At 36.0% G+C, this 22,720-nt stretch overlaps 1 protein-coding gene across 1 annotated transcript in view; it reads left to right on the top strand.

Moving 5' to 3' along the window:
- Positions 1–14,878, top strand: part of LOC150095718 (carbohydrate sulfotransferase 1-like) — a 64,197-nt gene extending 49,319 nt beyond the window's left edge. The window contains exon 2 of the mRNA XM_090409946.1: positions 13,872–14,878. Coding sequence (XP_090266072.1) covers positions 13,872–14,878 — 1,007 coding nt within the window. The remainder of the gene's footprint in view (positions 1–13,871) is intronic.
- The last annotated feature ends 7,842 nt before the right edge of the window (positions 14,879–22,720 follow it).

Genomic DNA, 22,720 nt, shown 5'->3' with positions numbered 1-22,720 from the left:
TGAACCATGGAATGCATTGCCTGATGGAATGGTGAGAGTGAGAACGGTCAATGAGTTCAAGGAGTGGCATGATAGACTTTGTGTTTCTCAGGAAGGACCTCCCACGATGAGTCTTTTGACTCCATAATAATAAATGCAGCACAGTTTTTCAAGTTATGGTATAAGTTATTTACAATGTCAGCATTGATAATGGAAATTCTCCTTTCAGTTGTATGCCTGGAGACTGGGATCTGTTCAGTCATTTTGAATAGTTTTTTTATTATCCTGGTTTGAAACTGAAATTATTTGTGCAATATTCTTCTTGACAAATTCTCCTTCCGTGTATGGACGTTTTGCTTGTGCAATATTAAATGCTAAAATACTAGCCTCGATAGTAACATCAGCCTCTTTAGTAAATATGGACATCAATTTACTCTGACCATGGAGTTGTTCTTTCAAAGTTGAAAGTTTAGTTCACCTCAGATCAGAGCCAAGAGGAAATTCTTTACTAAAATTACTGTGATGCATATCATAATGATGCTTGAGATTGCTGGCTTAATTGTGCAAGTGTTATTTGGCATATGGCACACATTGGTTTACTTTGTTGTTTCACAAAAAGAAACTCCTCTTCTCACTCTGGCCTAAAACTTCTATGTTCCTCTTCATATTTCCATTTTTATGTGACATTTCTAAGCACTTGAAAAAGAGTTCAATGATTACAAGCACTATCAATGGACTCACGCAACAATATATTGAACGATACCAATATATGAGCGGCGGAAATGTAAATAACATGTTGTGGCAGGCAGGCATAGCTTCTGCATCTCCACCTCTCCACCACCCACCTTGCCATGTGACACTCACTTACTCCCCTACTATCGCATTGGTCAAAGGTTGCGGCTCTTCTAAGTCTTACCGGAATTATTTTGGCTCAAAAACGATACATAGTTGACCACCTCGGCTATAGCGCATTTTGTATCAATGGTGAGCTAAGGATTTTTTTCTATTTTTATCAATTTTACATATTTTTGGCATATTTATTTTTTACATAATCCAGAAACCCTGCTCTAGAGACCAAACATAGAACTTTTTCAAGCCACTTCAGGTCTCCAATATGCAGGGCGGTGGTCTCAGACTGGGTGATGAAATTCATGGTTACCAGAAGAACTGTTATCAATACAATGCTGTATGCAAATGATTAGATTATATTACAAAACAATGAAGATGACCTTAAAAAAATCAGTGTATGAATTAAACAAAATAAGCCAACAATACAATTTAAAAATTTCACAAAAGAAAACGAAAGTCACAGCATTTAAAGGTCAAGATTATGTTAGATCGAAAACAGTCATTGAAAATAAAATAATAGAACAGGTGACATAGTTTAATTATTTGGGCTGCATAAGAACATATCTAAAGAATATAGATATAGATGAAAAAATAAAGAAATTTCAGAAAATCTGGAACAATTAAAAGGATACTGAATAAAAAAAATAAAATAAAATGAGAAACTTAACTAAAATTTTATACAGTAATGGCCATTCCCACTCTGTTGTATAGTTCAGAAATGGGGACTGTTAAAAAGAAAGATGAAAGTTAAATACAATCTGCAGAAATTAGATTTTTAAGAGCAATTAAAGGATGCACAAATTGGACCATGTAAAAAATGAAGACATCCAAAGAGAGCTATATATTTACAATGTAAACCAAAAGATTAAGAAATATAGAGAGGAGTGGAAAGAGCATCTATTTATTTAGGATGGAAAGATATTGGCTACCAAAAGTGGATAAATATAGACTAAAAGGAAAGAGAGAGGAAGACCAGCTGCAAGATGGAAAGACCAATGAAGCCAGAACAGACTAATGCCTAATCCTTGAAGAGAAGAAGAAATATATGACTTGAAATAAATATTGTTTAATTATTTCCTTGTGTTTTCATGTGAACTGAAGAAATGTTTTAATGTTAACTGTAAGTTGCTGCATTTTGGGATGCAATGCTTTGCAGTTAATACTTCTAAGGAGCATACAGACAAGTAGAGATAAAGAGAGTTGTATTACTGCATAAGATATTAATTAGACCACACATCAATTATTGTGTAAAAATTTGACCATCAAATCACATTTTAATGAGTGCAGCTGTTGTTGCATAATAATAATATGCAGTAGCTGCATACACATCAAAATAATATGCAGCAGCTTCATAGTTTGACTTTTTTGATTTCCTGGTTGCATGGATATCACTTTCTTTAGTGATTTTATGGTCTTTCTTAGCTCTGGAAGTTGAATTGTATTTAATTTGGTGGTAAGCATCAGTATCAAGTAATGAGGACTTTTTTTTTTTTTTTTTTAATTCTATTTGATCTAGTTACAAGACTGTCATCAATGTTTTTTCAGCTAATGTCTTTGAGAGGGTTAAGAATAAACCTACTTAATCTTTTATCCACAGTCCAATGACTGTAGAGATAAGATTTATTATTATTATTATTCAGGCCTCCATAGAGTCGAAAGACTCATCGTGGGAGGTCCTTCCTAAGAACATAAAGTCTGTCAAGACTCATCGAGGGGAGATCCCCCCCCCTAAGAAACACTAAGTCTATCATACCACTCCTTAAACTCATTGACCATTCTCGCTCTCACCACTCCATCAGGCAATGCATTCCACGGTTCAACCACCCTCCATGCAAAGAAACCACTCCTCACCCTCTTGCTCACAGTTTCCTTTCGTAACTTCCAGGGATGGCCTCTTATCATCACTCCTTCCCACTGTTCAACCAAGCGAAAGAACTCCCCAGTGTCAACCCTGTAACCACCTCTCAACAGTTTAAAAGTCTCAATCATATCACCTCTCCTTCTTTTATCCACCAACCTCTGCAGTCCACATTCCCTCAGCACCGATCCTCGTAACTATCCTTGTACAGTCCTGAAACCATCTTTGTCATCCGTCTTTGTATCCTTTCTACAATTTAATGTAAATTGTTCTATCATTCTCAAAATTAAATTTATAAAAGCTACAATAATTGGCAGAGGCCATATTAAGCCTACTACCTAAAGGAAGGGTTTATCTGCATAACTTATCTTTTCTGAGAGAAAGAGAGATTTAGAGAATAAGAACCTCTGTAATTTATTTTAAATTTAGAATGTGACTAATGCTTTATCTTAATGTAGAATGTTGATTTTCAGAAAAATAAAGACACAATGAAGATAACTGATCATACCAGTGTGGGAGTACGTTTAATTGGAGGGATATGCAGCTTCTGTGTTGTATGCTTAATTATATACATGTCTGTTATTGGCAGATTTCCAAATCATCCTCAATATTTACTTTCATCCTATAGTAAGTATTTGTCATACACAATTTCTAATTAGTAAAAATATTACTTTGGCATTAAGTGCAATGTTTAATTCTTGCATGTAAGAATAATGAAATGAGTTATCCTATTGTGCAGTTGTCAAACTATAAAGGAAGTAGACCTATACTACCTGTGTTTTTCTTAAAAATTGCACTCATCATACTTTGAATTATTATTATGGCTAAAATCTGAGTTAAAAAAGAATATACTAATAACACTGAATTTGACAACATACACTGCTTAGCAAAATTAACAAAACACTTCAAAAATTAACTCATGCAGTATACGATGAAGCATGACAAAATCTGGTATGGAGGTGTAAAAATAACAATGAAATGGAGAGACAAAAAGAAGTATAAGGGATGGTCCAAGTTTTTTCACTTGGTTATACTATAAATTAAAGAGGCCAAGAAATTATATTTTTAGTTTAACCTTTATCCAAGTGCAAGCAAACATTGCTTACACTTGGATAAAGGATTAAACAAGTCACATGTTTGTAGCCAGTATATGGAGGAATATGATGCTCCTAAATCAGTCCAACTCTGTCTGAATGAAATAGCTCCAAGAAGGGAACTCACAGAGTTTGAAACAGGTGTTGCGATAGGATGCAATGTTCCAGGCCAATCTGTTTGGTAAATTGTTAACAACTTGGGCCGTCCCATGTCAGCAATCAGTGGTACCATACTGAGATGGAAGCAGAGGGAATTAACTGCAAGTGCTACTGTCAGGATAATATGTAAAAACTACTGTTCATCAGCTGACACATTGAATGCAAAGTTCTGGGCATTAACTGGAACACGAATCTCACAAAAACATTCAGAACTGAAGCTCACAACATGGGTTTCCATGGTAGGACCACAATATGCAAGCTCCACATTACCCAAACCAACATGCAGCAGGTGGTGCAAAGAGCATGTACTGTGGGAGACATAGAAGCTTTCCAAGCTTCCACATCCTCCATTATGTGTTATGGAGTGACAAATCATGCTACACCCTCTAGCAAGCAGATGGATGGGTGTGGCAGATGCCTGGTGAATGTCTCCTACCAGAGTGCATAACCCCAACTATGAAATTCAGAGGTGGCAGTTGATGGTATGGTCCTATTTTTCCTGCTTTGGCATTGGATGTCTGTGATGCCACAAACACTGAACTTTGAGGTATCTGAACATTCTGAACAATGCAGTGCTTCCTACTTTGTGGCATTTCTACAGAATTGACTATTGTCTCTTTCAGCAAGACAATGGACTATGTCATAAGGTTACTGCTGTAACTATGTGGTTTGTGGACATGAACATTACCATGTGTGACTGGCCTCCACAGAGCCCTGATGTCAATCATATTGAACATCCATCCCACAACAGTCCAGGATCTCATTACATGCCTACAAGAAGAATGGTGTAAAATTCATTCGCACTGATCACTATCATATGCTTGTGGAAAGTATGTCATGTAGAATTGGTGCAATCTTCACATTGAAAGGAGGTCCTGCATCTTATTAAGGTGGGTGCTATGGCTGTTTGTTCCTCATACTATGGTGTCCATTGACTTCTTTCCAGCAGTATACATATCTTATGCACATTGGTCACTGAGAGCATTCAAGAAATGACAGATCTTGCCCACTACTGAAATATAAAATATTAAGCACAGAAATCTAAACATTATATATATATATAATAAATGTATAAATATCATATACCACTTGAAACTAATAATTAAAAAATCTTCATGATAATTTAAAATAAAAGAATTATTGATTTTTCAAATAGAGAGGAAAAATAAGAACCATAGATTCAGAGTATTTTGGTAATAAGGTGTGACATCTTTCGGCTACTTATATATGGAAATATGACTTGAACATAACTTCAACCTTGGTATCACCTCTGGGTCTGGCTCCCACTGATGAGACTTCAATAAAGGTTGAAATCGGTCTGGGTAGTAACCCTTCCCATAATGCATAGCATTATACATGTCTGCAAGGATATGTGCTTTTCATTATGGTATACCAATGCAAGTGATGTAAAGTCATTAGCCTCTATATACAAGTTGCCCAGTCCAAAATAGTTTAGGCACAAATTTTGTTTGCTTACACTTGGACAAAGGATTAAACCAAGAATATAATTTCTTGGCATCTTTAATTTACAGAAATGCTCTGTCTACATCAGCATTTCCTCAAGTTTACATTATCACTAGCTTCCAACTTTTGTTCCAAATTATCTGTTATTTGCTGCAGTATTTTCAGATTTTAACATCTCAGTTTTCTATTAAAGCATTTCAGGTACTATTAACCATGAATACTAATAATGTTCAATTCCTTTTCAATATCTTAGAGAGATATTGGAAATGCAGTATATACATATACAAAGAGGAGATAAGCTAAACTACAACTCACTATAGTATATTAAGGCATCACTAATTTGCTTCATAGGATGCTATTGGCCATGCCCGACCTTTGGTGGGGAGAAAATATGCACATATGGAATGATTATGGAAGGATGACATTGATTGGAGAAAATGGTATAAAGACAGCTGTTGCAGAATGTGTGGTGGAGATACTTAATGAGCAGTTCATAAAGATCTTTAATCTTGTGAATGTGACTTCATGGAGAGATTGAGAGCAGTTGATGATGGGGAGGAGAGACTGACTGTAAGTAGCAACAGGTGTTTGGGGAGTTGAGTAAACTAGATGTAAATAAGGCTGTGGGACTTGATAATATATTACCGCATATTCTGAAGGAATGTGCCAGGGAGTTGACACCTGCCTTGACATATTTTTTTAATATGAGTCTTGCACTTGGTCAAGTTCCTAAGGAGTGGAAGGAGGGCAAGATTGTGCTACTTCATAAAGGAGGTGATCAAACTCAAGCATCAAACTATAGGCCTATCTGTGTGTCAGGTGTTGGGTTAAGTTGTTGGAGAAGCTTGTGAGAACTAGGATCCAGAGTTGAGTTGACAACAATGGTATTATCTTTGAGCAGCATGGAGTTGCTAAAGGGAGGTCATGTTTTAGTAATCTACTTACTTATTACAATAAAGTGACTGCTTCCTTGGACAGAGGAGAAGGATACACAGTAATATACTTGGATTTCGCAAAGACTTTTGATAGAGTACCTCATGTTGACAGTCAAACTAGAGCAGATGGAGTTGGATATTAGATTAGTACATTGGATTGGAGACTGGCTATCTGATAGGTATCAACAAGTTGCGTATGGGGATGCAATATCCAGGAAAAGGAAAGTTACTAGTGGAGTGCCTCGGGGGTCTGTTTTAGGGCCATTACTGTTTAACTTGTATATTAATAATATTGGCGAAGATTTGGATGGAGATATTCAGTTGTTTGCAGATGATGCAAAGTTGGGACGAACCATAAAGAGTAGTGAAGATGTTGTGGCCTTACAAGAAGACTTGAATAAATTGAGTGATTAGGCACGGAAATGGGGATATGAGTTCAATGTTGCAAAATGTAAGGTTTTAAAATTTGGGAAACAAAGATGGGATGCAGAATTTATGCATGGTGAGAATATATTGTTGGAGGTAGAGGAAATAAGAGATCTGGGGGTGATAGTGGGTAAGGATCTAAAATTTAGGGGACACATCGCCAAAATTGTGAAGACAACACAAAGGCTTTTGGGAACGATGCGGAGGAAACTGACGTGTAGAAGTAGGGAGATTCTTGTTCCGTTGTATAAGGCTTTGATTAGGCCACACATGGACTATTGTGCCCAGATTTGGTCACCGTGTTTGCAGAAGGATGAAGAGATGTTGGAAAGGGTCCAAAGGCAACTGACTAAGGTAGTTTCTGACCTCTGGAATGTCGAGTATGAGGAAAGATTGAGAAGATGTAATTTGCAGAGTCTGGTGGACAGGAGGAAGAGGGGAGATATCATAGAGACCTACAAGTTGGTAAGGGGTTGTTAGAAGATCAATGGCAGAGAAGTTCTACAGAGAATAGTGGGAGATCAGGGGAGAACCAGAGGTCATCCCTTGAAACTGTATAAAGAGGGTGTGAGTAGGGGAGTGAGAGGCAGGTTTTTTTCATTTAGAGTTGTGAATGATTGGAATGCCTTGCCTGAAAGTGTGGTGTCTGCAAGGAGTTTGAATGTGTTTAAGACACGGTATGATGAGATGTGTGTGTGATAAAAGGACCTCCCAGATGAGTCTTTGACTCCATGAGGTCTTGGAGTAATAATAATAATAATAATATAATATGTATATCTAACTGACTTGCAGTTTATTTCTTTGCTTAAAGAGAAGTAGTTATGCATAAGTGAAGTATATCATTCTCTTTTTCTTGTAAATAGCATATTTGATTATCACTGAAATTTATTTATTTATTCATATGGAGTTTCCTCCCTTTTCTGCCTCGTCCCTATTGGGGTGAGTGAGGACAGCCCCCTCATGGGGGGGTAAGTATTTATGGCTGTAGATCCGTGTGTTCATGGGGCCGGTTTGCCTGCTTGTGGGATGAAAAACCCCAGATAAGACATGATTATTTTTCTGTGCAAGAACACATGAATATGGCTTCTAGATCATCACTCTAAAAATATAACCACTGCATCAAGAAAAGGTAAGCATTGTATATTTACATACTAGTAAGTGTATTTATCAGGACAGCACAAGCTTCACTACCCATAATCCATTTTGTGTTTTGTGATAAGACTGGCTGTGTGTGTAGTAAGCTTAACTTAAGCTGCTCTCTTTGAAGAGAGTATTATGCATTCATACATCTGTACATGTTTTAGCTGAAACCATAGCACCTTGTAGTGATATATTCATGTACATAGCTTTATTATTATTATTATTACGTGACATCTCCAAGGAGTCCAAAGACTCATCGAGGGAGAGCATTCTACTCTACAACTCACCATCTCCACCACCTACACAGAACTGCTAATACTGTCATCATCATCTCCATCAACACCATCTACCATCCTCAGCACCACTAGTATTTTTTGTCTGTAAATTGCATGCGTACTCGTGCCTGGTTTGTCTGTATGTGGGATGAAAATCTCGAGTTCCTGGGAGGGAAAACCCTGCTATCTCTATATGAGAACGGCTAACTCACCTTCAACTGAAAAAATCCATATAATCTGTCAGCACTTTTTTGTTGCTGAGTTTAACTACTTGAATTAAAGAGAATATTTATGCATGCTAGTCAACATTGAATTGATATTATTGATAAATAAAATAAATAATTTACTTTACTGTTGGTTCAGGTATATATGCATTCGAAGAAATTAAGAGTCAAACAGTAAAGGATAAATAATCCAAGTTGCCTGGATATTATTCTAGTGTTCATTAAATAACTGTTTTGTTCTTCAAATGGATTAAATTATACTCCATAGTTAAGGAGCACATTTCAGACAATGCAATAAAAATCAAGGCTTAATTTTGCATCAAGTATGGTCTGCTTTCATCAAAAATTTAACTGCCAAGGACCTAGGATACAGCATATGTGATACCACAGAACGTGATAGCAATAACTAACAATGGTCCAACATGCATACAGTAATAAATATATCATTTATATTCTGGTTTATCAATTATTTAACAGTTGACGTTATCAAAAATATCTGTGTAATTAATCTTTAATAGGCTTTTGTTGGGTATGACGTAAGTCTTACGAAACTTGTCGGGTTTTAATTGTTTATTTTAAACTCCTTATATTACAATGTGGTCTCAATACTGAAAACTTCCTACAGCGACAATAGTCAGTTCTGTAGAAATGCTACAAAGTAGAAAGCATTACATTGTTCAGAATGTTCAGATACCTCTTGGAATTCAGTGTTTGTGGCACCACAGAGGAGGCCAAACCAGGAAAAACAGAACCATACCACCACTACTTTTGAATTTCATAGTTGGGGTTATGTACTCTGTAAGAGAGGTTTATTGGGCATCCATCACACACACACACCATCCGTCTGCTCAGTAGAGGGTATAGAGTGATTTGTCACCTCCATAACACAGCTTTCCAAGCTTCCACATCATACCACACTCTTTGCATTACTGAAGACGATATTGCATGTTGGTTCAGGTAATGTGGGACTTGCATATTGCAGTTCTACCGTGGAAATCCATGTTGTGAGCCTTGGTTCTGAGTGTTTTTTTTTTTTTTTTTTTTTTTTTTTTGCAGATTCATATTCCAGTTGAGGCCTGGAACTCCACATTCAACATGTTGGCCAATGAATGGCAGTTTTACATATTATCCTTTGTAGCATCCTACGATCATGTTTGGTGAGTGTCGTAGTTTGCACTCGACTCTCTGTGCTTCCATCTCAGTGTGGTATCACTGATTGTTGATCTGGGATGGCTCAATTTGCCAAACAGATGGGCCTGCAACATAGCATCCAGTTACAATGCCTCTTTCAAATTCCATCAGTTCCTTTCTTGCAGCCATTTCCTCCAGACCCAGTTGCACTAACTTGGGCGTATCATATTCTTCCAATTTATACTGGCTATTCGATGTACCTTGTTCATGGGGGTGTCCGTTCACTTCTTTCCAATCAATGTATATATGTATTCCTGAAGATGACCTTGATGTAAAGGTTAAAATGTCAATTTTAACCTTTTATTTTAATATTTTAATTAAAATTAAAATCAGCAATCATTATTCATAATGATTGCTGTAGCCCTGAAGGAAAGGAGAGTAGAAAAAGTATTCATTAGTGCCAAACAGCTTGATGATCTGCTGAACATTCCTCAGAAGTGCATCATTTAAGAGGAAATTGGTGAATAGGGATACCACATCCATTTATCAGTCACTCTGAATCTTTAAGGCATACTGATGAAGCTTTCTTTTTCACTTTTGCAAATGAGGTCTTATTCTGAAATTTGGTCTGCTGATCTAGTTGTTTGGTCGAGAGTCTTGGCTTAAAACAGCATAATCTGAATGGTCTCTTTAAAATAACCTGTTTTTGTTACAGATCACTACCACTTTTCCAACACTGTTTTCCCTTGAGTCCTGTTAGAGATTGATGTTCTGAATAGGATGTGTTGAGAAGAGGAAGTTATTTTTATTAATCTGGAGGTCTAGATGTTTATCAGAAAGTTGTGATAAACATCTAGAACAAAAATGATATTAAAGCAACTTATATAACCAGAAGAAAGAACATATGAGGATATCAGAACATAAGTTGCCTTCATAACTCTACTACTAGTATGTTCTTTCTTGTGGTTATATCAGTTGCTTTAATATCATTTTTGTTCTAGGTGTTTATCAGAACTTTCAAGTTCCCCCTTACCCTCAAATTATCATCTGAGACTGTCAGGGAGTCAAGAACTCAAGGGAGGCTATACATCACTCATGCCAGTTGTCATACTTTCTCTTAAGCTCATTCACATTAAATGCACTCACTACAGGTATCCCTTGCTTAACGCAGTTTTGCTTAACGTGGTGATATTAATTGCGGCAATCCCTTGATATACGTAGCAAGAGTTTTGATTAATGCTGCGGAGCTCGCAGCTGATCTGACAGATACATGCAAAATGTTTAATATAAATGTTCTTACACAATTCAGTGTATAGCTTGGAGGTCATGAGTAGCTGTGTATTCATATGTTATGAGTGATATTCTGCAGTTTTTTTGCTGTCAGTTTGGTTTAATGTTATGTAAAGGTTTGTGATATTTGACAGTAAATTGTATCTGAGAGATACTGCAACCTCTGATGTCAGTATAGAATGGTTTAGTTTTTTTTTTTATTCTTTGTTCAATAATTTCTAGATTGTAACTGAAAATAAATAACCCATCATGTATTACTGAAATAGTGAGCCAAAGGCTTATTTATCATACATGTCCTCTAGGAGATGTGCTTTACATTATAGAAAATACTAAGGAAAGTGATCTGGAGCTTAAAAATATGATAAGGTTGCTTATGCTTGCATCTGCCGAAACTTTTAGTTTCTATATATTCGGCACAAAACTCTTGTTTCTATATTCAGCTATGAAATAATGTTGGATTCAATATCCACTTAATTTGTACCATCATGTATCATATTTGCAGTGTTTTTTTCTTTATGTTTTATTGCTTGTTTGCCGAAGTATGGAGAGTCATTTTGCTTGTTATTGTAGAATTTATGCCGATAAGAAAAAAACTAAAACTGTTCAAACCACTCTTGATAACTTCTTTTGATAAAAAAAATTGCAGTAAATAATGTAGGCACAAGTATTTATTAAACATTTACTTTGCATTCATTTTTTTATCTTTCCTAAAAGAGTGCCATATAAAACGAATTATTAATACAGTAATCGATCATGGACGAATTGTAATTTTTACCATTGATTATTAGATTTGATTAACACGATTTTGATATTTTGATAGGGATTAATTAACCACGTCAATTGAGGGATACCTGTACTTCAGCAGGCAAACTATTCCATTCACTTCTCTGTGGGAGAAAAATCTAGCTCTTATCCATTTCTTCACTGCAAACAAATTTAACTACAGTGGATGTTCCTTGTGCTCACTCCCCACCTTCCATAAAATGCAAAATTTCATCAGACAGTCATATTAACCATCTTTCTCTTGTTAACCAGTCTGCACTCCATATACCCTGAATCTGTCTTCATAATATACATTTCATAATCCAAATATAAATACATGTCAAGGTTTGCTTTGATATTGTAATTATCCTCTGAGTTGTATTTGTGATTTTTGCTATGTGACTTTAGAACTTCAAATTTCTGTATACTATAATACCAAGATCCCTAGCCTCATCAGTTTCTTGTAGTGTAACCTTGTCAATATATGCCATTGGAAATCCCATCATACCAAAATACGTATTTACACTTTCTAACAATGAATTGAACCATTATCATTTGTCCACATTTCCAGCCTATTCATATCATTGATATAAATAGGCTGGAAATATAAGTACTGGATCAGTTGCATCCTTGATTGTCCTGTTTATCTTTATATCATCAGAAAACAATTGAACATCTCCTGTCAAATCCTTCTTAGTATTATTAATTCATAGATTGAACAACAATGGTCCAAGGAGTGATCCCTGGGATACACCTCTGATCACCTTAAACCTGACATATTCATACCCACAGCATACCACTTTTTGATACTCTTCCATCAACTATCAACTTATCCCAGCCAACAGTTTATATTCCAGTCCCATATTTTCTAGTTTATGCGCAATGGCCTTTCATATGGTATACTATCAAATCAAATGCATTAGCAAAATCTAATAGTATCAGTGTATCCATTTCCATTATCAAACTCAACTGCAACATTGTTATAAAATATGACCAAATTGCTAATTTCTGTATGTGAGTTATTATCAACTTCTCTAAAATCTTCACCACCACTGATGTGTCTAACTATAGATTGATAGTTAGACACATCAGTATATGTTTAAAGCAATAAATACACATTCATCTTATAACTGTCTCGCAGGTGCCAGTAATTATGCTACCAACTCTAAACATATGAAGTTTTCAGAAATGGATGTAGCCATTTCCGGCCTGGCTGGCCAAGTGGTTAGCATATCCACTCTCCAACCAAAAGGCTGTGGGTTTAAATCCCGCCATGGGCATGATGTTTGTGATTGTCTGTGGAAAAACTAGTGGTGATGGTCAGCGGTAGATGGCATTGGTGGATTGAGTGGTGGAGACAGAGCTGCAGAGCAGGTGCCCTCCCTCGATGAGTCTTTGGACTCCCTGGAGGTGTCTAATAATAATAATAATAATTTTCCTATCCAGAAGTTTACACTATATCATGCTTTTATAACCTCACATACCATGATGAGATAAGATACTTAGCACAAATACATAAAAACTGAACCTTGAGCATGCAGTCATCACACATCATAGGGTCCAGTGAGAGAAAATGCAGCAAAAGCCTTGTAAAATTCTGCTCCATCAACTCAGGCTCAACAGAATGATCAATTAAGACTTTTTCAAATTTTGGAAGTCATCTTTACAAAATACCTGTCATCAATGTTGGCTAAAAGTTTTTTTTTTCTTTCTTCCAGTTCAGTTATTTGTATATTTGCATTTCACCTCTGAAAGCTTCTTGACTGATTTTTCATATTTTTCAATATGAAATTCATTTTTATCACACTCAATCTAAGTAGTGATTGCTTCCTATTTTAAATCCCCATATACTGTTGTGTCCTGAACTGGTCTATCAACCATAACAAACTTTGTCTTCTTTTCATGTATGTCAATACCAGGTGATGAAATTCATTTCCCACCTAAAAATATTCACAAACATCCATATTCAAAGCAGGATCTGAATCCTGATTTGGGCATGTTCAGTTGGAGAGCAAGTATGCTATCCACTCTGCCTACTAGGCCAGTAACCTGCCTTTAACTCACTTCATTGTCATACACATTCTGTTTTTATACCATTTGTCTTTGTCATAGCTTCTATGAGCAATATTTAGCTCAACAACCTTTTTAAATTTAAGTCTAAGTGAAGATATAATTTTGTCTCCAGTACTTTAAGTACTTTTTTGTTCAGTGATGTATTATAAATTCTGCAATATATATGTTATGTATAAACATTTATTTCTTCCATTCATTTTTCTAATTTACAGATTGTTCAAGATCTACCACAGAAACAAGTTCCAACCATTCTGAGATTCATGTCCTCATTCTATCTTATGCTCGTAGTGGCTCTTCTTTCCTTGGGGACTTACTTCAGAGCTATTCAGATGCCTTCTACCATTTTGAACCTCTGCATTATATTGGTGGTAAGATAAATGCATCACAAATGTCTCTAGCCACAAAGCTAACACGTGATCTCTTCAGCTGTAATTACAGAGACTGGGATTCATTTCCAGAATGGGCCTATAACAATTTATTTACTCTTCAGCGTAGTACACACTACTGGAAAGCTTGTACTTCCAAAGATCGAACCAGAGCTCTTTGTTATGATGCATGTTTCATGGGTTCACAGTGTAGGTCTACAACTATGCGAATCATCAAGACTATACGGTTACCACTTCAGCAAGCACTTCAGCTTTTAGAGGAGAATAATGATCTAAATCTAAAAGTTATCCATCTTATTCGAGATCCTCGTGGTACAATGAATTCACGTATGCAAACAGATATTGCAAGATGGTGTGATAAGTCAAAGACCTGTTTCTCATCACATTCATTTTGTGGAGTTGTTGAATATGATCTGAAGTATGTTTGTACACTTCAAAGAAAATATCCAAACCGGTATATGCTCTTACGATATGAGGATCTTGCTTTGTCACCTCCACAAATAACAAGGCAGATTTTCAAGTTTCTCGGTATCAACTTGATTCCTAAAGAAGTTCTACATTTCTTGGATACCCACACTCATGGGATCAGTTCAAAGTCTTCACGTTTTGGTTATTATCAAACATCTGCCTATAAGACAGTTCGCAATTCCACTCGAGCAGCCATAAACTGGTATCATCGGTTAGATTTTAAAGAGGTGCTTCGGATACAGGAAAACTGCAGAAGTGTATTGCGTAAACTTGGATATACTATTGTAAGACGAAGATCACAGCTTTCTCCAAAGGAAATTTTAAATAAAACTCGAAAGGATCTTGGATACTGTGCAGAGAAGTAATTTTGTATATGTATATACAAAATTGCTTGCTAGTTTAGGATGCAACATTACACTAAAAAGATCATGATTGAATGATCAAAGCAGCTATAAGAAATTGTAAAAGCATTATTAATCCTTGTAGGATTCTGCTGGAAGGAGTTTATAGCATGAAAGTACACTATTTCACTTTATGACAATGTATTTTTTTTCTCTCTTAATACTGACATTTGTTTCTGAGATTCACAGGCTGATATATACAGGGTGGCCATAAATTAACTTTCTCTCTTTGAAGGTATCTGTAGCTAAAACTAATACATGGAATGAGACCACATTTTATATCGAGACTTTCAAAGTGGGGAGATTAATTCCACGAAAAACGATTTAGTACCAAAAGTTGCTGATAGGGGAAATTTTGGTGCTGGTGGAGCCAAAAGCAGTCAAATATTTGCAGTAAATGCAGGTAAAAAGAATATGCAAATTTTATGGTTACGCGACAGCAGCGTCACCAATTCCATAAAAAGGGATTGGGAATGTTCAGGAAGTTATTCGAATGACTGACGAATTGTGCTCAATATGCATCCTACCTTGCCTCAGCGTGCTTTACTTGTTAAGTTGTTTTACCTTAAACAGTGCAATGCCGTAGTGCCTCTTCGAGAATTTAGAAGGCTTCATTACCTGCATACAGGTCCTATGCCAGCTGTAGCACTGAGAGCTATGATTAAGAAGTTTGAAGAAACTGGATCACTAGGAGTTAGACCTGGCAGAGGACAGAAAGCAGTGCAAGAAGAGGCAGTAACAGACGTTGCTACTGCGGCGTTCGACGACACAGAGACCAGTACTGGTCCAAGCACTCGTAATTAATGTAATTATCTGCTTGTTTTCGGCTTCGCCAGCGCCAAAATTTCCCCTATCGGCGACTTTTGGTGCTAAATCTTTTTTTTTGCAGAAATCATCTCCCCATACCTTCAAAAGTCTCAATATAAAATTTGGTCTCATTCCGTTTATTGGTTTTAGCTACAGATGCCTCCAAAGAGGGAAAGTTATTTTATGGCCACCCTGTGTATATATATATATATATATATATATATACAGGAAGAGCTCTCTATATATAACTAGAGCGAGTGCCCTGTCAAGCCATGTACTGTTTTCAGTAAATACAAATGATGAAGGCCGGAAACATGAGATAAACTGGACAATAACTTCAAACCTTCATATATACCATGACGAAGTGGAGCGCTGCATAGTCCAGTCTAAGGAAATTGTTATGGACCCTCATCATATATATAATAAGCTTAGTTATAATCTACTGGATTCTTTCAGCTCTGATATCTGATATTGGCATACTCGTGAAATCAGATGCATGCAGGTGCCCAACAATAGAACTTCAACACGGACTGTAGCTACAGTTCAAAGCTAACTGAATTTTATAATAGGCGTTTTTATAGTGATACGATGTTTCTTATAGTGTTTTTTATTTGCTTTCTATGTTCCAAGGCCTGAAGAAGTCGGACAATCCGATGAAACATGTTGCGTGTTGAATAAATTTAGTTGTTATTCTAGTTCTCGGTTCTAAGTCAGTATATATAAATATGAACATATCCCAATTCTGAGTTAATATTACAGAATATCATATCCCTTCTGACGGGTATAATTTCCAACCTAAGAAAGCTTATGAGAAGACACTTAAGAGTATTGGGCTCGCTATCAACAGACTTATCTTCCTGAAACATTGTAAGTTCTCTTCTGTTCTTCCTAAATTCTTACAATTTAGAGAAGCCATTACCAGTGAAAAAGCACACAGAATCTACCAAAAAGCAAAACTAGAACTTTTAGGAGAGAGGATTAACGATACCAAACGTAATTTAGCTCTTCTCTTTTCTTAAAAATCATCTTTAGAAAACCATTTAGCGATTTCCTTAGACTGCATGTCATGGAATCACGTTCAAGAAATAAGTACACGTCGGGCATTCAGATCTCAAAACTTAAACAAACATAAACTTATCAGAAAGTTTAATTTGCTAAAGACAACACAAGAACAACCAACCCTAATAATCTTCATGAAAGAACTAAAAAATTAGTGATAAACCAATCGTCATATGTTCTAAATCATGACGAAGAAATTCTTGAAAAAGGTCTCAATTTTGTCCTTGCACCTAAAACTATTCCCAAGGAAATGTTCTTAACTAAGATGGAGAAAGCTGCGTCACTACTTCCTGTATTTACTTCGTATGGAAGCAATGCTTACGATTAACAATGTAAGACCTCCATCTGACAACATCTCCCTTGGCGAAAGGCTAGCCATAAAAAGTCTTCAGAATAACAAAAACATTGTTATCATACAAGCTGACAAGGGCAACGCAACTGGAGTGCTAAATAAAACAGATTACCATGAAAAATCTTGGCGTTATTAGAATCAGATGCATACTTGGAAACTGAGAGAGATCCAACGAGGGAGATACATAACAAAACAAACAAACAACCTCTTACAAAAAGCCACGGAACTTCCACGAAACATACAACTTGCCGCTCGCTCTTTACATCCACTCATCCCAAGGTTATACGGTCTCCCAAAGACACACAAAAAAACTGCCCACTGAGATCAATCGTAGATAGTATTGACTCACCTACCTACAGCTTATTTAAGTTTCTGGTTTCATCCTTAAAAAGTTTTACAGGAAATTCTTCTTCATATATAAAAAACTCAACAGATTTCGTCTCGAAAATCAAAAATTTAAAACTACAGCCTTCAGATATCATGGTGAGCTTTGATGTGGTGGCTCTCTTTACAAACGTTCCAACTCAAGAGGTTATCGATATTTTAAAGAACAAGATTTCAAAAAAGATGTTTTCCTTGCTATCACATTGCATTCACTCTGGCTACTTTCAATATAAAAAAAAAGTTTACAAACAAAATAAGGGATTGGCAATGGGCAACCCCCTGTCTCCTATATTAGCTAACATCTTTTTTGAAGATTTCGAACAAAAGGCAATCTCCTCAGCTACTCTTAAACCAAAAATTTGGCTGAGATTTGTAGATGGCATATTTCTTATCTGGGAACATGGCACTGATAACCTTCAGTCTTTTTTAAATCATTTAAACAACTTCCACCAAGACATCAAATTAACAATGGAGGTTGAAGAAAATGGATCTCTTCCCTTCCTGGACTTACTAAGACATCAGATTCTATAAAAATCTCAATCTTTAGAAAATCTACACATTCGGATAGATATCATTAGAAAATCTACGCATTCGGATCACATCACTATCCTGAAGAGAAAGTGGGTATCATCTCAACTCTAGCACATCGTGCCAGATCTATACTGTCAGATGATGAAGAGCTAAAAAATGAACTACAACATCTGCAAAGAACCTTCACAAGTAATGGCTACTCGTCGAAAACTATTAATAAGCATCTATACCGCCGTCATCAAAACAACTCAGAAACACAAGACAACCTCAAAGGTTATATCTCCTTACCATATATCAGCTCGCTCTCCACGAAACTAAGAAGAATTTTACGAAAGTTCAACATAAAAACCTGTTTCTCTACTCTTCCTAAACTAAGATTGATTTTAAGCAAATACAAACAAGCTCACAACCATCTACAATTCCCAGGAGTGTACAAAATCATGTGTGAATGCGGGAAACAATACTATGGCAAACTGAAAAATCCATCCTCATGTCTGGAAGAACACCAGAGGGACATGGCCTATAAAAGAACTAGAGCAAGTGCCCTGTCAAGCCATGTACTGTTTTCAGTAAACACAAATGATGAAGGCCGTCAACATGAGATAAACTGGACAACAACTTCAAACCTTCATATATGCCTTGGCGGAGCGCTGCATAGTCGAGTCTAAGGAAATTGTTATGGACCTTCATCATATAAATAATAAACTTAGTTATAATCAACTGGACTCTTTCAGCTCTGCTATCCGATATTGGTACACTCGTGAAATCAGACGCACGCAGGTACCCAACAATAGAACTTCGACACGGACTGTAGCTACAGTTCAAAGCTAACTGAATTTTATAGTGATACGATGTTTCTTATAGTGTTTTTTATTTGCTTTCCATGTTTCAAGGCCTGAAGAAGTTGGACAATCTAATGAAACATGTTGCGTTTTGAATAAATTTAATTGTTATTCTAGTTCTCGGTTCTAAGTCAGTATATATAAATATGAACATATATATACACACACTAACACTGTTTCAGAATATTTTGAGGCACTGGTTTTGTATTTTCACTTTGTTTTATTAAAAGCAAGTGCAAGTATTAAATAGTTTTTATTTTGCAAAAACTCATTTCCAAAAAATTGTTACATAATCTGTTCATAAAGAATCACATGCATGCATGTGTCCTCCAAATTTTGCCCAAAATGTTTCATCAGTCCATTAAGAAATGTTCACCATTGTGAAATTTTCAACATTTTTTAATGGAAATGCTTTAACCAAGATGAACATATTATAGTTAACAAGAAATTTTAACTATGATGACAATTTCAACTATAAAACCTCATATTTTCCATCCATGGCTATTCTGCTGTTGTATGTCTTAACCAATGTTTGTATTTTTTTTTTTTTTTAATGACATCAATAAATATATTGCTCTTGTTGCTCAGTTGAAATTACTAATGAAATATTAGTAATTTTTCAAAACTCATTACCAACAGAATACAAAATATATTAGATTTTTTCCACCTTCCAGAACAAGCAGGAGATTCAGAAAAATCTACAGCACTATTGATTATATATATGTAATAAGATAAATATATCAAAATCCCAACTAGAAAATTATATATTTGAAATTTCCTATAAAAAGGAAGTTAAGGAGATATCATTTCATCTAAACTATTTACAGCAGCCATCATCATCATCAAATTCCTGACATGTACCCTCAAGGGGTGTACAGGATATGATAGTACTACATGAAAAAAATTACATCATTATTAATTTCCTATTTACAATTTTCCTCCAAATCAGTCTGTTACTTGTCAAGACTCCAACATTATCAGATCTTATATTTCTATCATCTAAGGCACTTTGTACCGTATCAATCCACCTATATCTTGGTCTTCCTCTGGGTCGTTTTGCTGCCAACCTGGCAGAGAACACTTGTTTTGCTAATCTTTCCTCGCCCATTCTGTTTAAGTGACCATACTACCTGAGATTAGCTCTGCTAACGCATTCCTGGATGCTGACAATGTCAAGTTCTTTCCTAATATCCTCGTTTTTAATATGATATTGCCATTGATTGATTGATGCCATCTGTTCACGCCTATAATCTTTCTCAGGACTCTCATATCTGCGGTCTCTAGTCTTTGGTCAAGTGTTTTACTTCTGACCCAGCTCTCAGATCCATAAGTTAAAACTGGTTTGAACACAGTCTTGTATACAGCTAATTTAGTGTTCCGACTAATTTCTCTCTTATTCCATATGAATTTATTCAATTGACTTCCCACCATACCAGCTTTGCTGATTCTGTTGTCTATTTCTATATTTAATTTACCATCTTCACTAAAAATCTTGCATAAATAGCTGAAATGCTTTACTTGTTCCACAGGTTCTCCATTCACAACACAGTTGACATTTTCAATGATTCTACCTGTCTTTTTAATGCTTTGTCTTTTTATTGCTGACCTTCATATCTATTACAACAGCTATTCAATTTAGTCAGAGAATCTTGCAGACTTGTAGCGGATTTATTTAGAAGTATAACATCATCCGCATAAAGCAAAGAGCTGACATTAACATATCCAATTTTGATATCATGTTTAATACCACTTTCCTTCATAATGTGATCCATATAGATAATGAATAACAGAGGGGATAATGTACATCCTTGTCTCACACCAGATTTAACATTAAACCATCATCCTGTACTTCCTTCAATTCTAACTGCTGACTTACAACTCAAATAAAGACTAAGTATTGCTTGATATAATGCCCCATTGACACCATATAACTGCAGCGTATTGAATAGCTTCTCTCTTGGCACCTTGTCATACGCCTTTTCCAAATCGACAAAACTTAAATACAGATCTTTGTTATATTCCCATCCTTTCTCGACTATTTGTCGTAAAGTGAAGATCTGATCCTGACAGCCTCTATTTGGCCTGAATCCAGCTTGTTCTTCACCAAGCTTTTCTTCCACAATTCTTCTCAACCGTTTCTCAAGTATACTTGCATAGATCTTGCCAGGAACACTCAGTAGGGAAATACCTCTGTAATTCTCACATTCAGTTGTATTTCCCTTTTTATATATGGGTACTATGAGAGCTCTACTCCAATCATCGGGAATTCGTCCCTCTGTCCAGGCTTTCTGAACTATGCAGTGCAGCCACTGTAAGACTCTTATACCACCATACTTCAGCATTTCTGGTCGAATATCATCTACTCCTGCTGCCTTTCCACATTTCAAGCCTTTGATGGCTTTTTCTACTTCAAGTATGGATATGTATTCCTCACTGCATGCCTGGTCAGTGTTTGTTACCACTGTGCTATCATCACTGCTTGTTTCATTTAGCAGTTTTTCAAAGTAATTACTCCATACTTCAAGGATATCTTTTTCTCCTGTTTTCATGTCACCTTTATCATCTCTAACTCCTTTTATAGCACTCATTCCTAAGCTTTTTCAACAACCTCCAGAATATTTTGTCACCTTCTTGATATTTATTTTCTATATTCTTGCCAAAGTCATCCCATGACTTTTGTTTAGCTAGTTTTACACACTGTTTAGCTTTCTTACATTTGTCTCTGTATTCTGTAAGAGTAAAAGCTGACTTATTTGCCAGGAACTTTTGATATGCTTTCTTTTTTTCCTTCACTGCCTCTTTAACTTCCTGTGTCCACCAGGGAGTTCTGATTTTTTTTATCCTTGCAGACAACCTCACCACATGCCTCTCTGGCAGAATCAATCAATGTTTTCTTCAGAGTTTGCCACTGAATCTCCAAGATTTGATTCCTGTTCTCAAACTCTTTCATTTTTTCTTCAATAATCTTTCTGTATTTTAGTCTACAGTTCACCTCTGAGAGCTGCTCAACTTTTATTCGCTTTAAAACTTTCTTACATGTTATTCTTTTCAATATGAAATTCAATTTTATCCTGCTCAAGACTAAATAGTGATCACTTCCAATTTCAAATCCTCTGTACACTCTGGTGTCCTGCACCAGGGAGAAAACATCACTATCAACAATAACATAGTCAATGAGACTTTTCTTATTCCTAGCCCTTTCTCTCCATGTAAATTTGTGCACATTTTTATGTTGGAACATGGTGTTAGTAATAATCAGTCCATGTCCTGAGCAGAAATCCAACAGATATTTGCCATTATTATTAGCTTTGCTCTTTTCTCCAAATTTTCCCAAAATATTTTTGTATGTCTCACAATCATTTCCTACTCTGCTATTTAGATCCCCAACAAGGACCAACTTTTCATTTTTCATTGTGTCAGTTGCTTTTTTGTAAAGCCTCAAAAAATCCCTCCACTTCTACCTTAGTAGAACCTTCTGTGGGACCATAGGCACAAATAAGTCTCATTATCCAGTTCCCCATTCTCATATTTGCCCACATCACTCTACTTGAGACTGACTGCTATTCAAGAAGATTAGCCTCGTATTTTGTATTGAATACTATGGCCACTCCTTCTTTTGCTCGATTGTCATTGCCTGAATATAACATTTTGTATTTATTGCTCAGAATGATTTCACCAGTTTTGGTCTTTTTTGTTTCAGTCACCCCTATTATGTCAATCTGGTACTTATCTAATTCCTCAGCTAGCTCCATTTCTTTGCCATTCAGGCTTCCTACGTTGATAGTACCGATCTTTAACTCTGATGATGTTGAGTTAGGGTTTGTTTTCTGA

The sequence above is a fragment of the Typopeltis vanoorti genome, chromosome 20 (assembly GCF_054136105.1).
Source record: "Typopeltis vanoorti isolate ZY-2024b chromosome 20, IOZ_Tvanoo_1.0, whole genome shotgun sequence".
Taxonomy (NCBI): domain Eukaryota; kingdom Metazoa; phylum Arthropoda; class Arachnida; order Uropygi; family Thelyphonidae; genus Typopeltis; species Typopeltis vanoorti.
The sequence above is the reverse complement of the archived record's forward strand: the minus strand, read 5'-3'. Positions and strand labels throughout refer to the sequence as shown.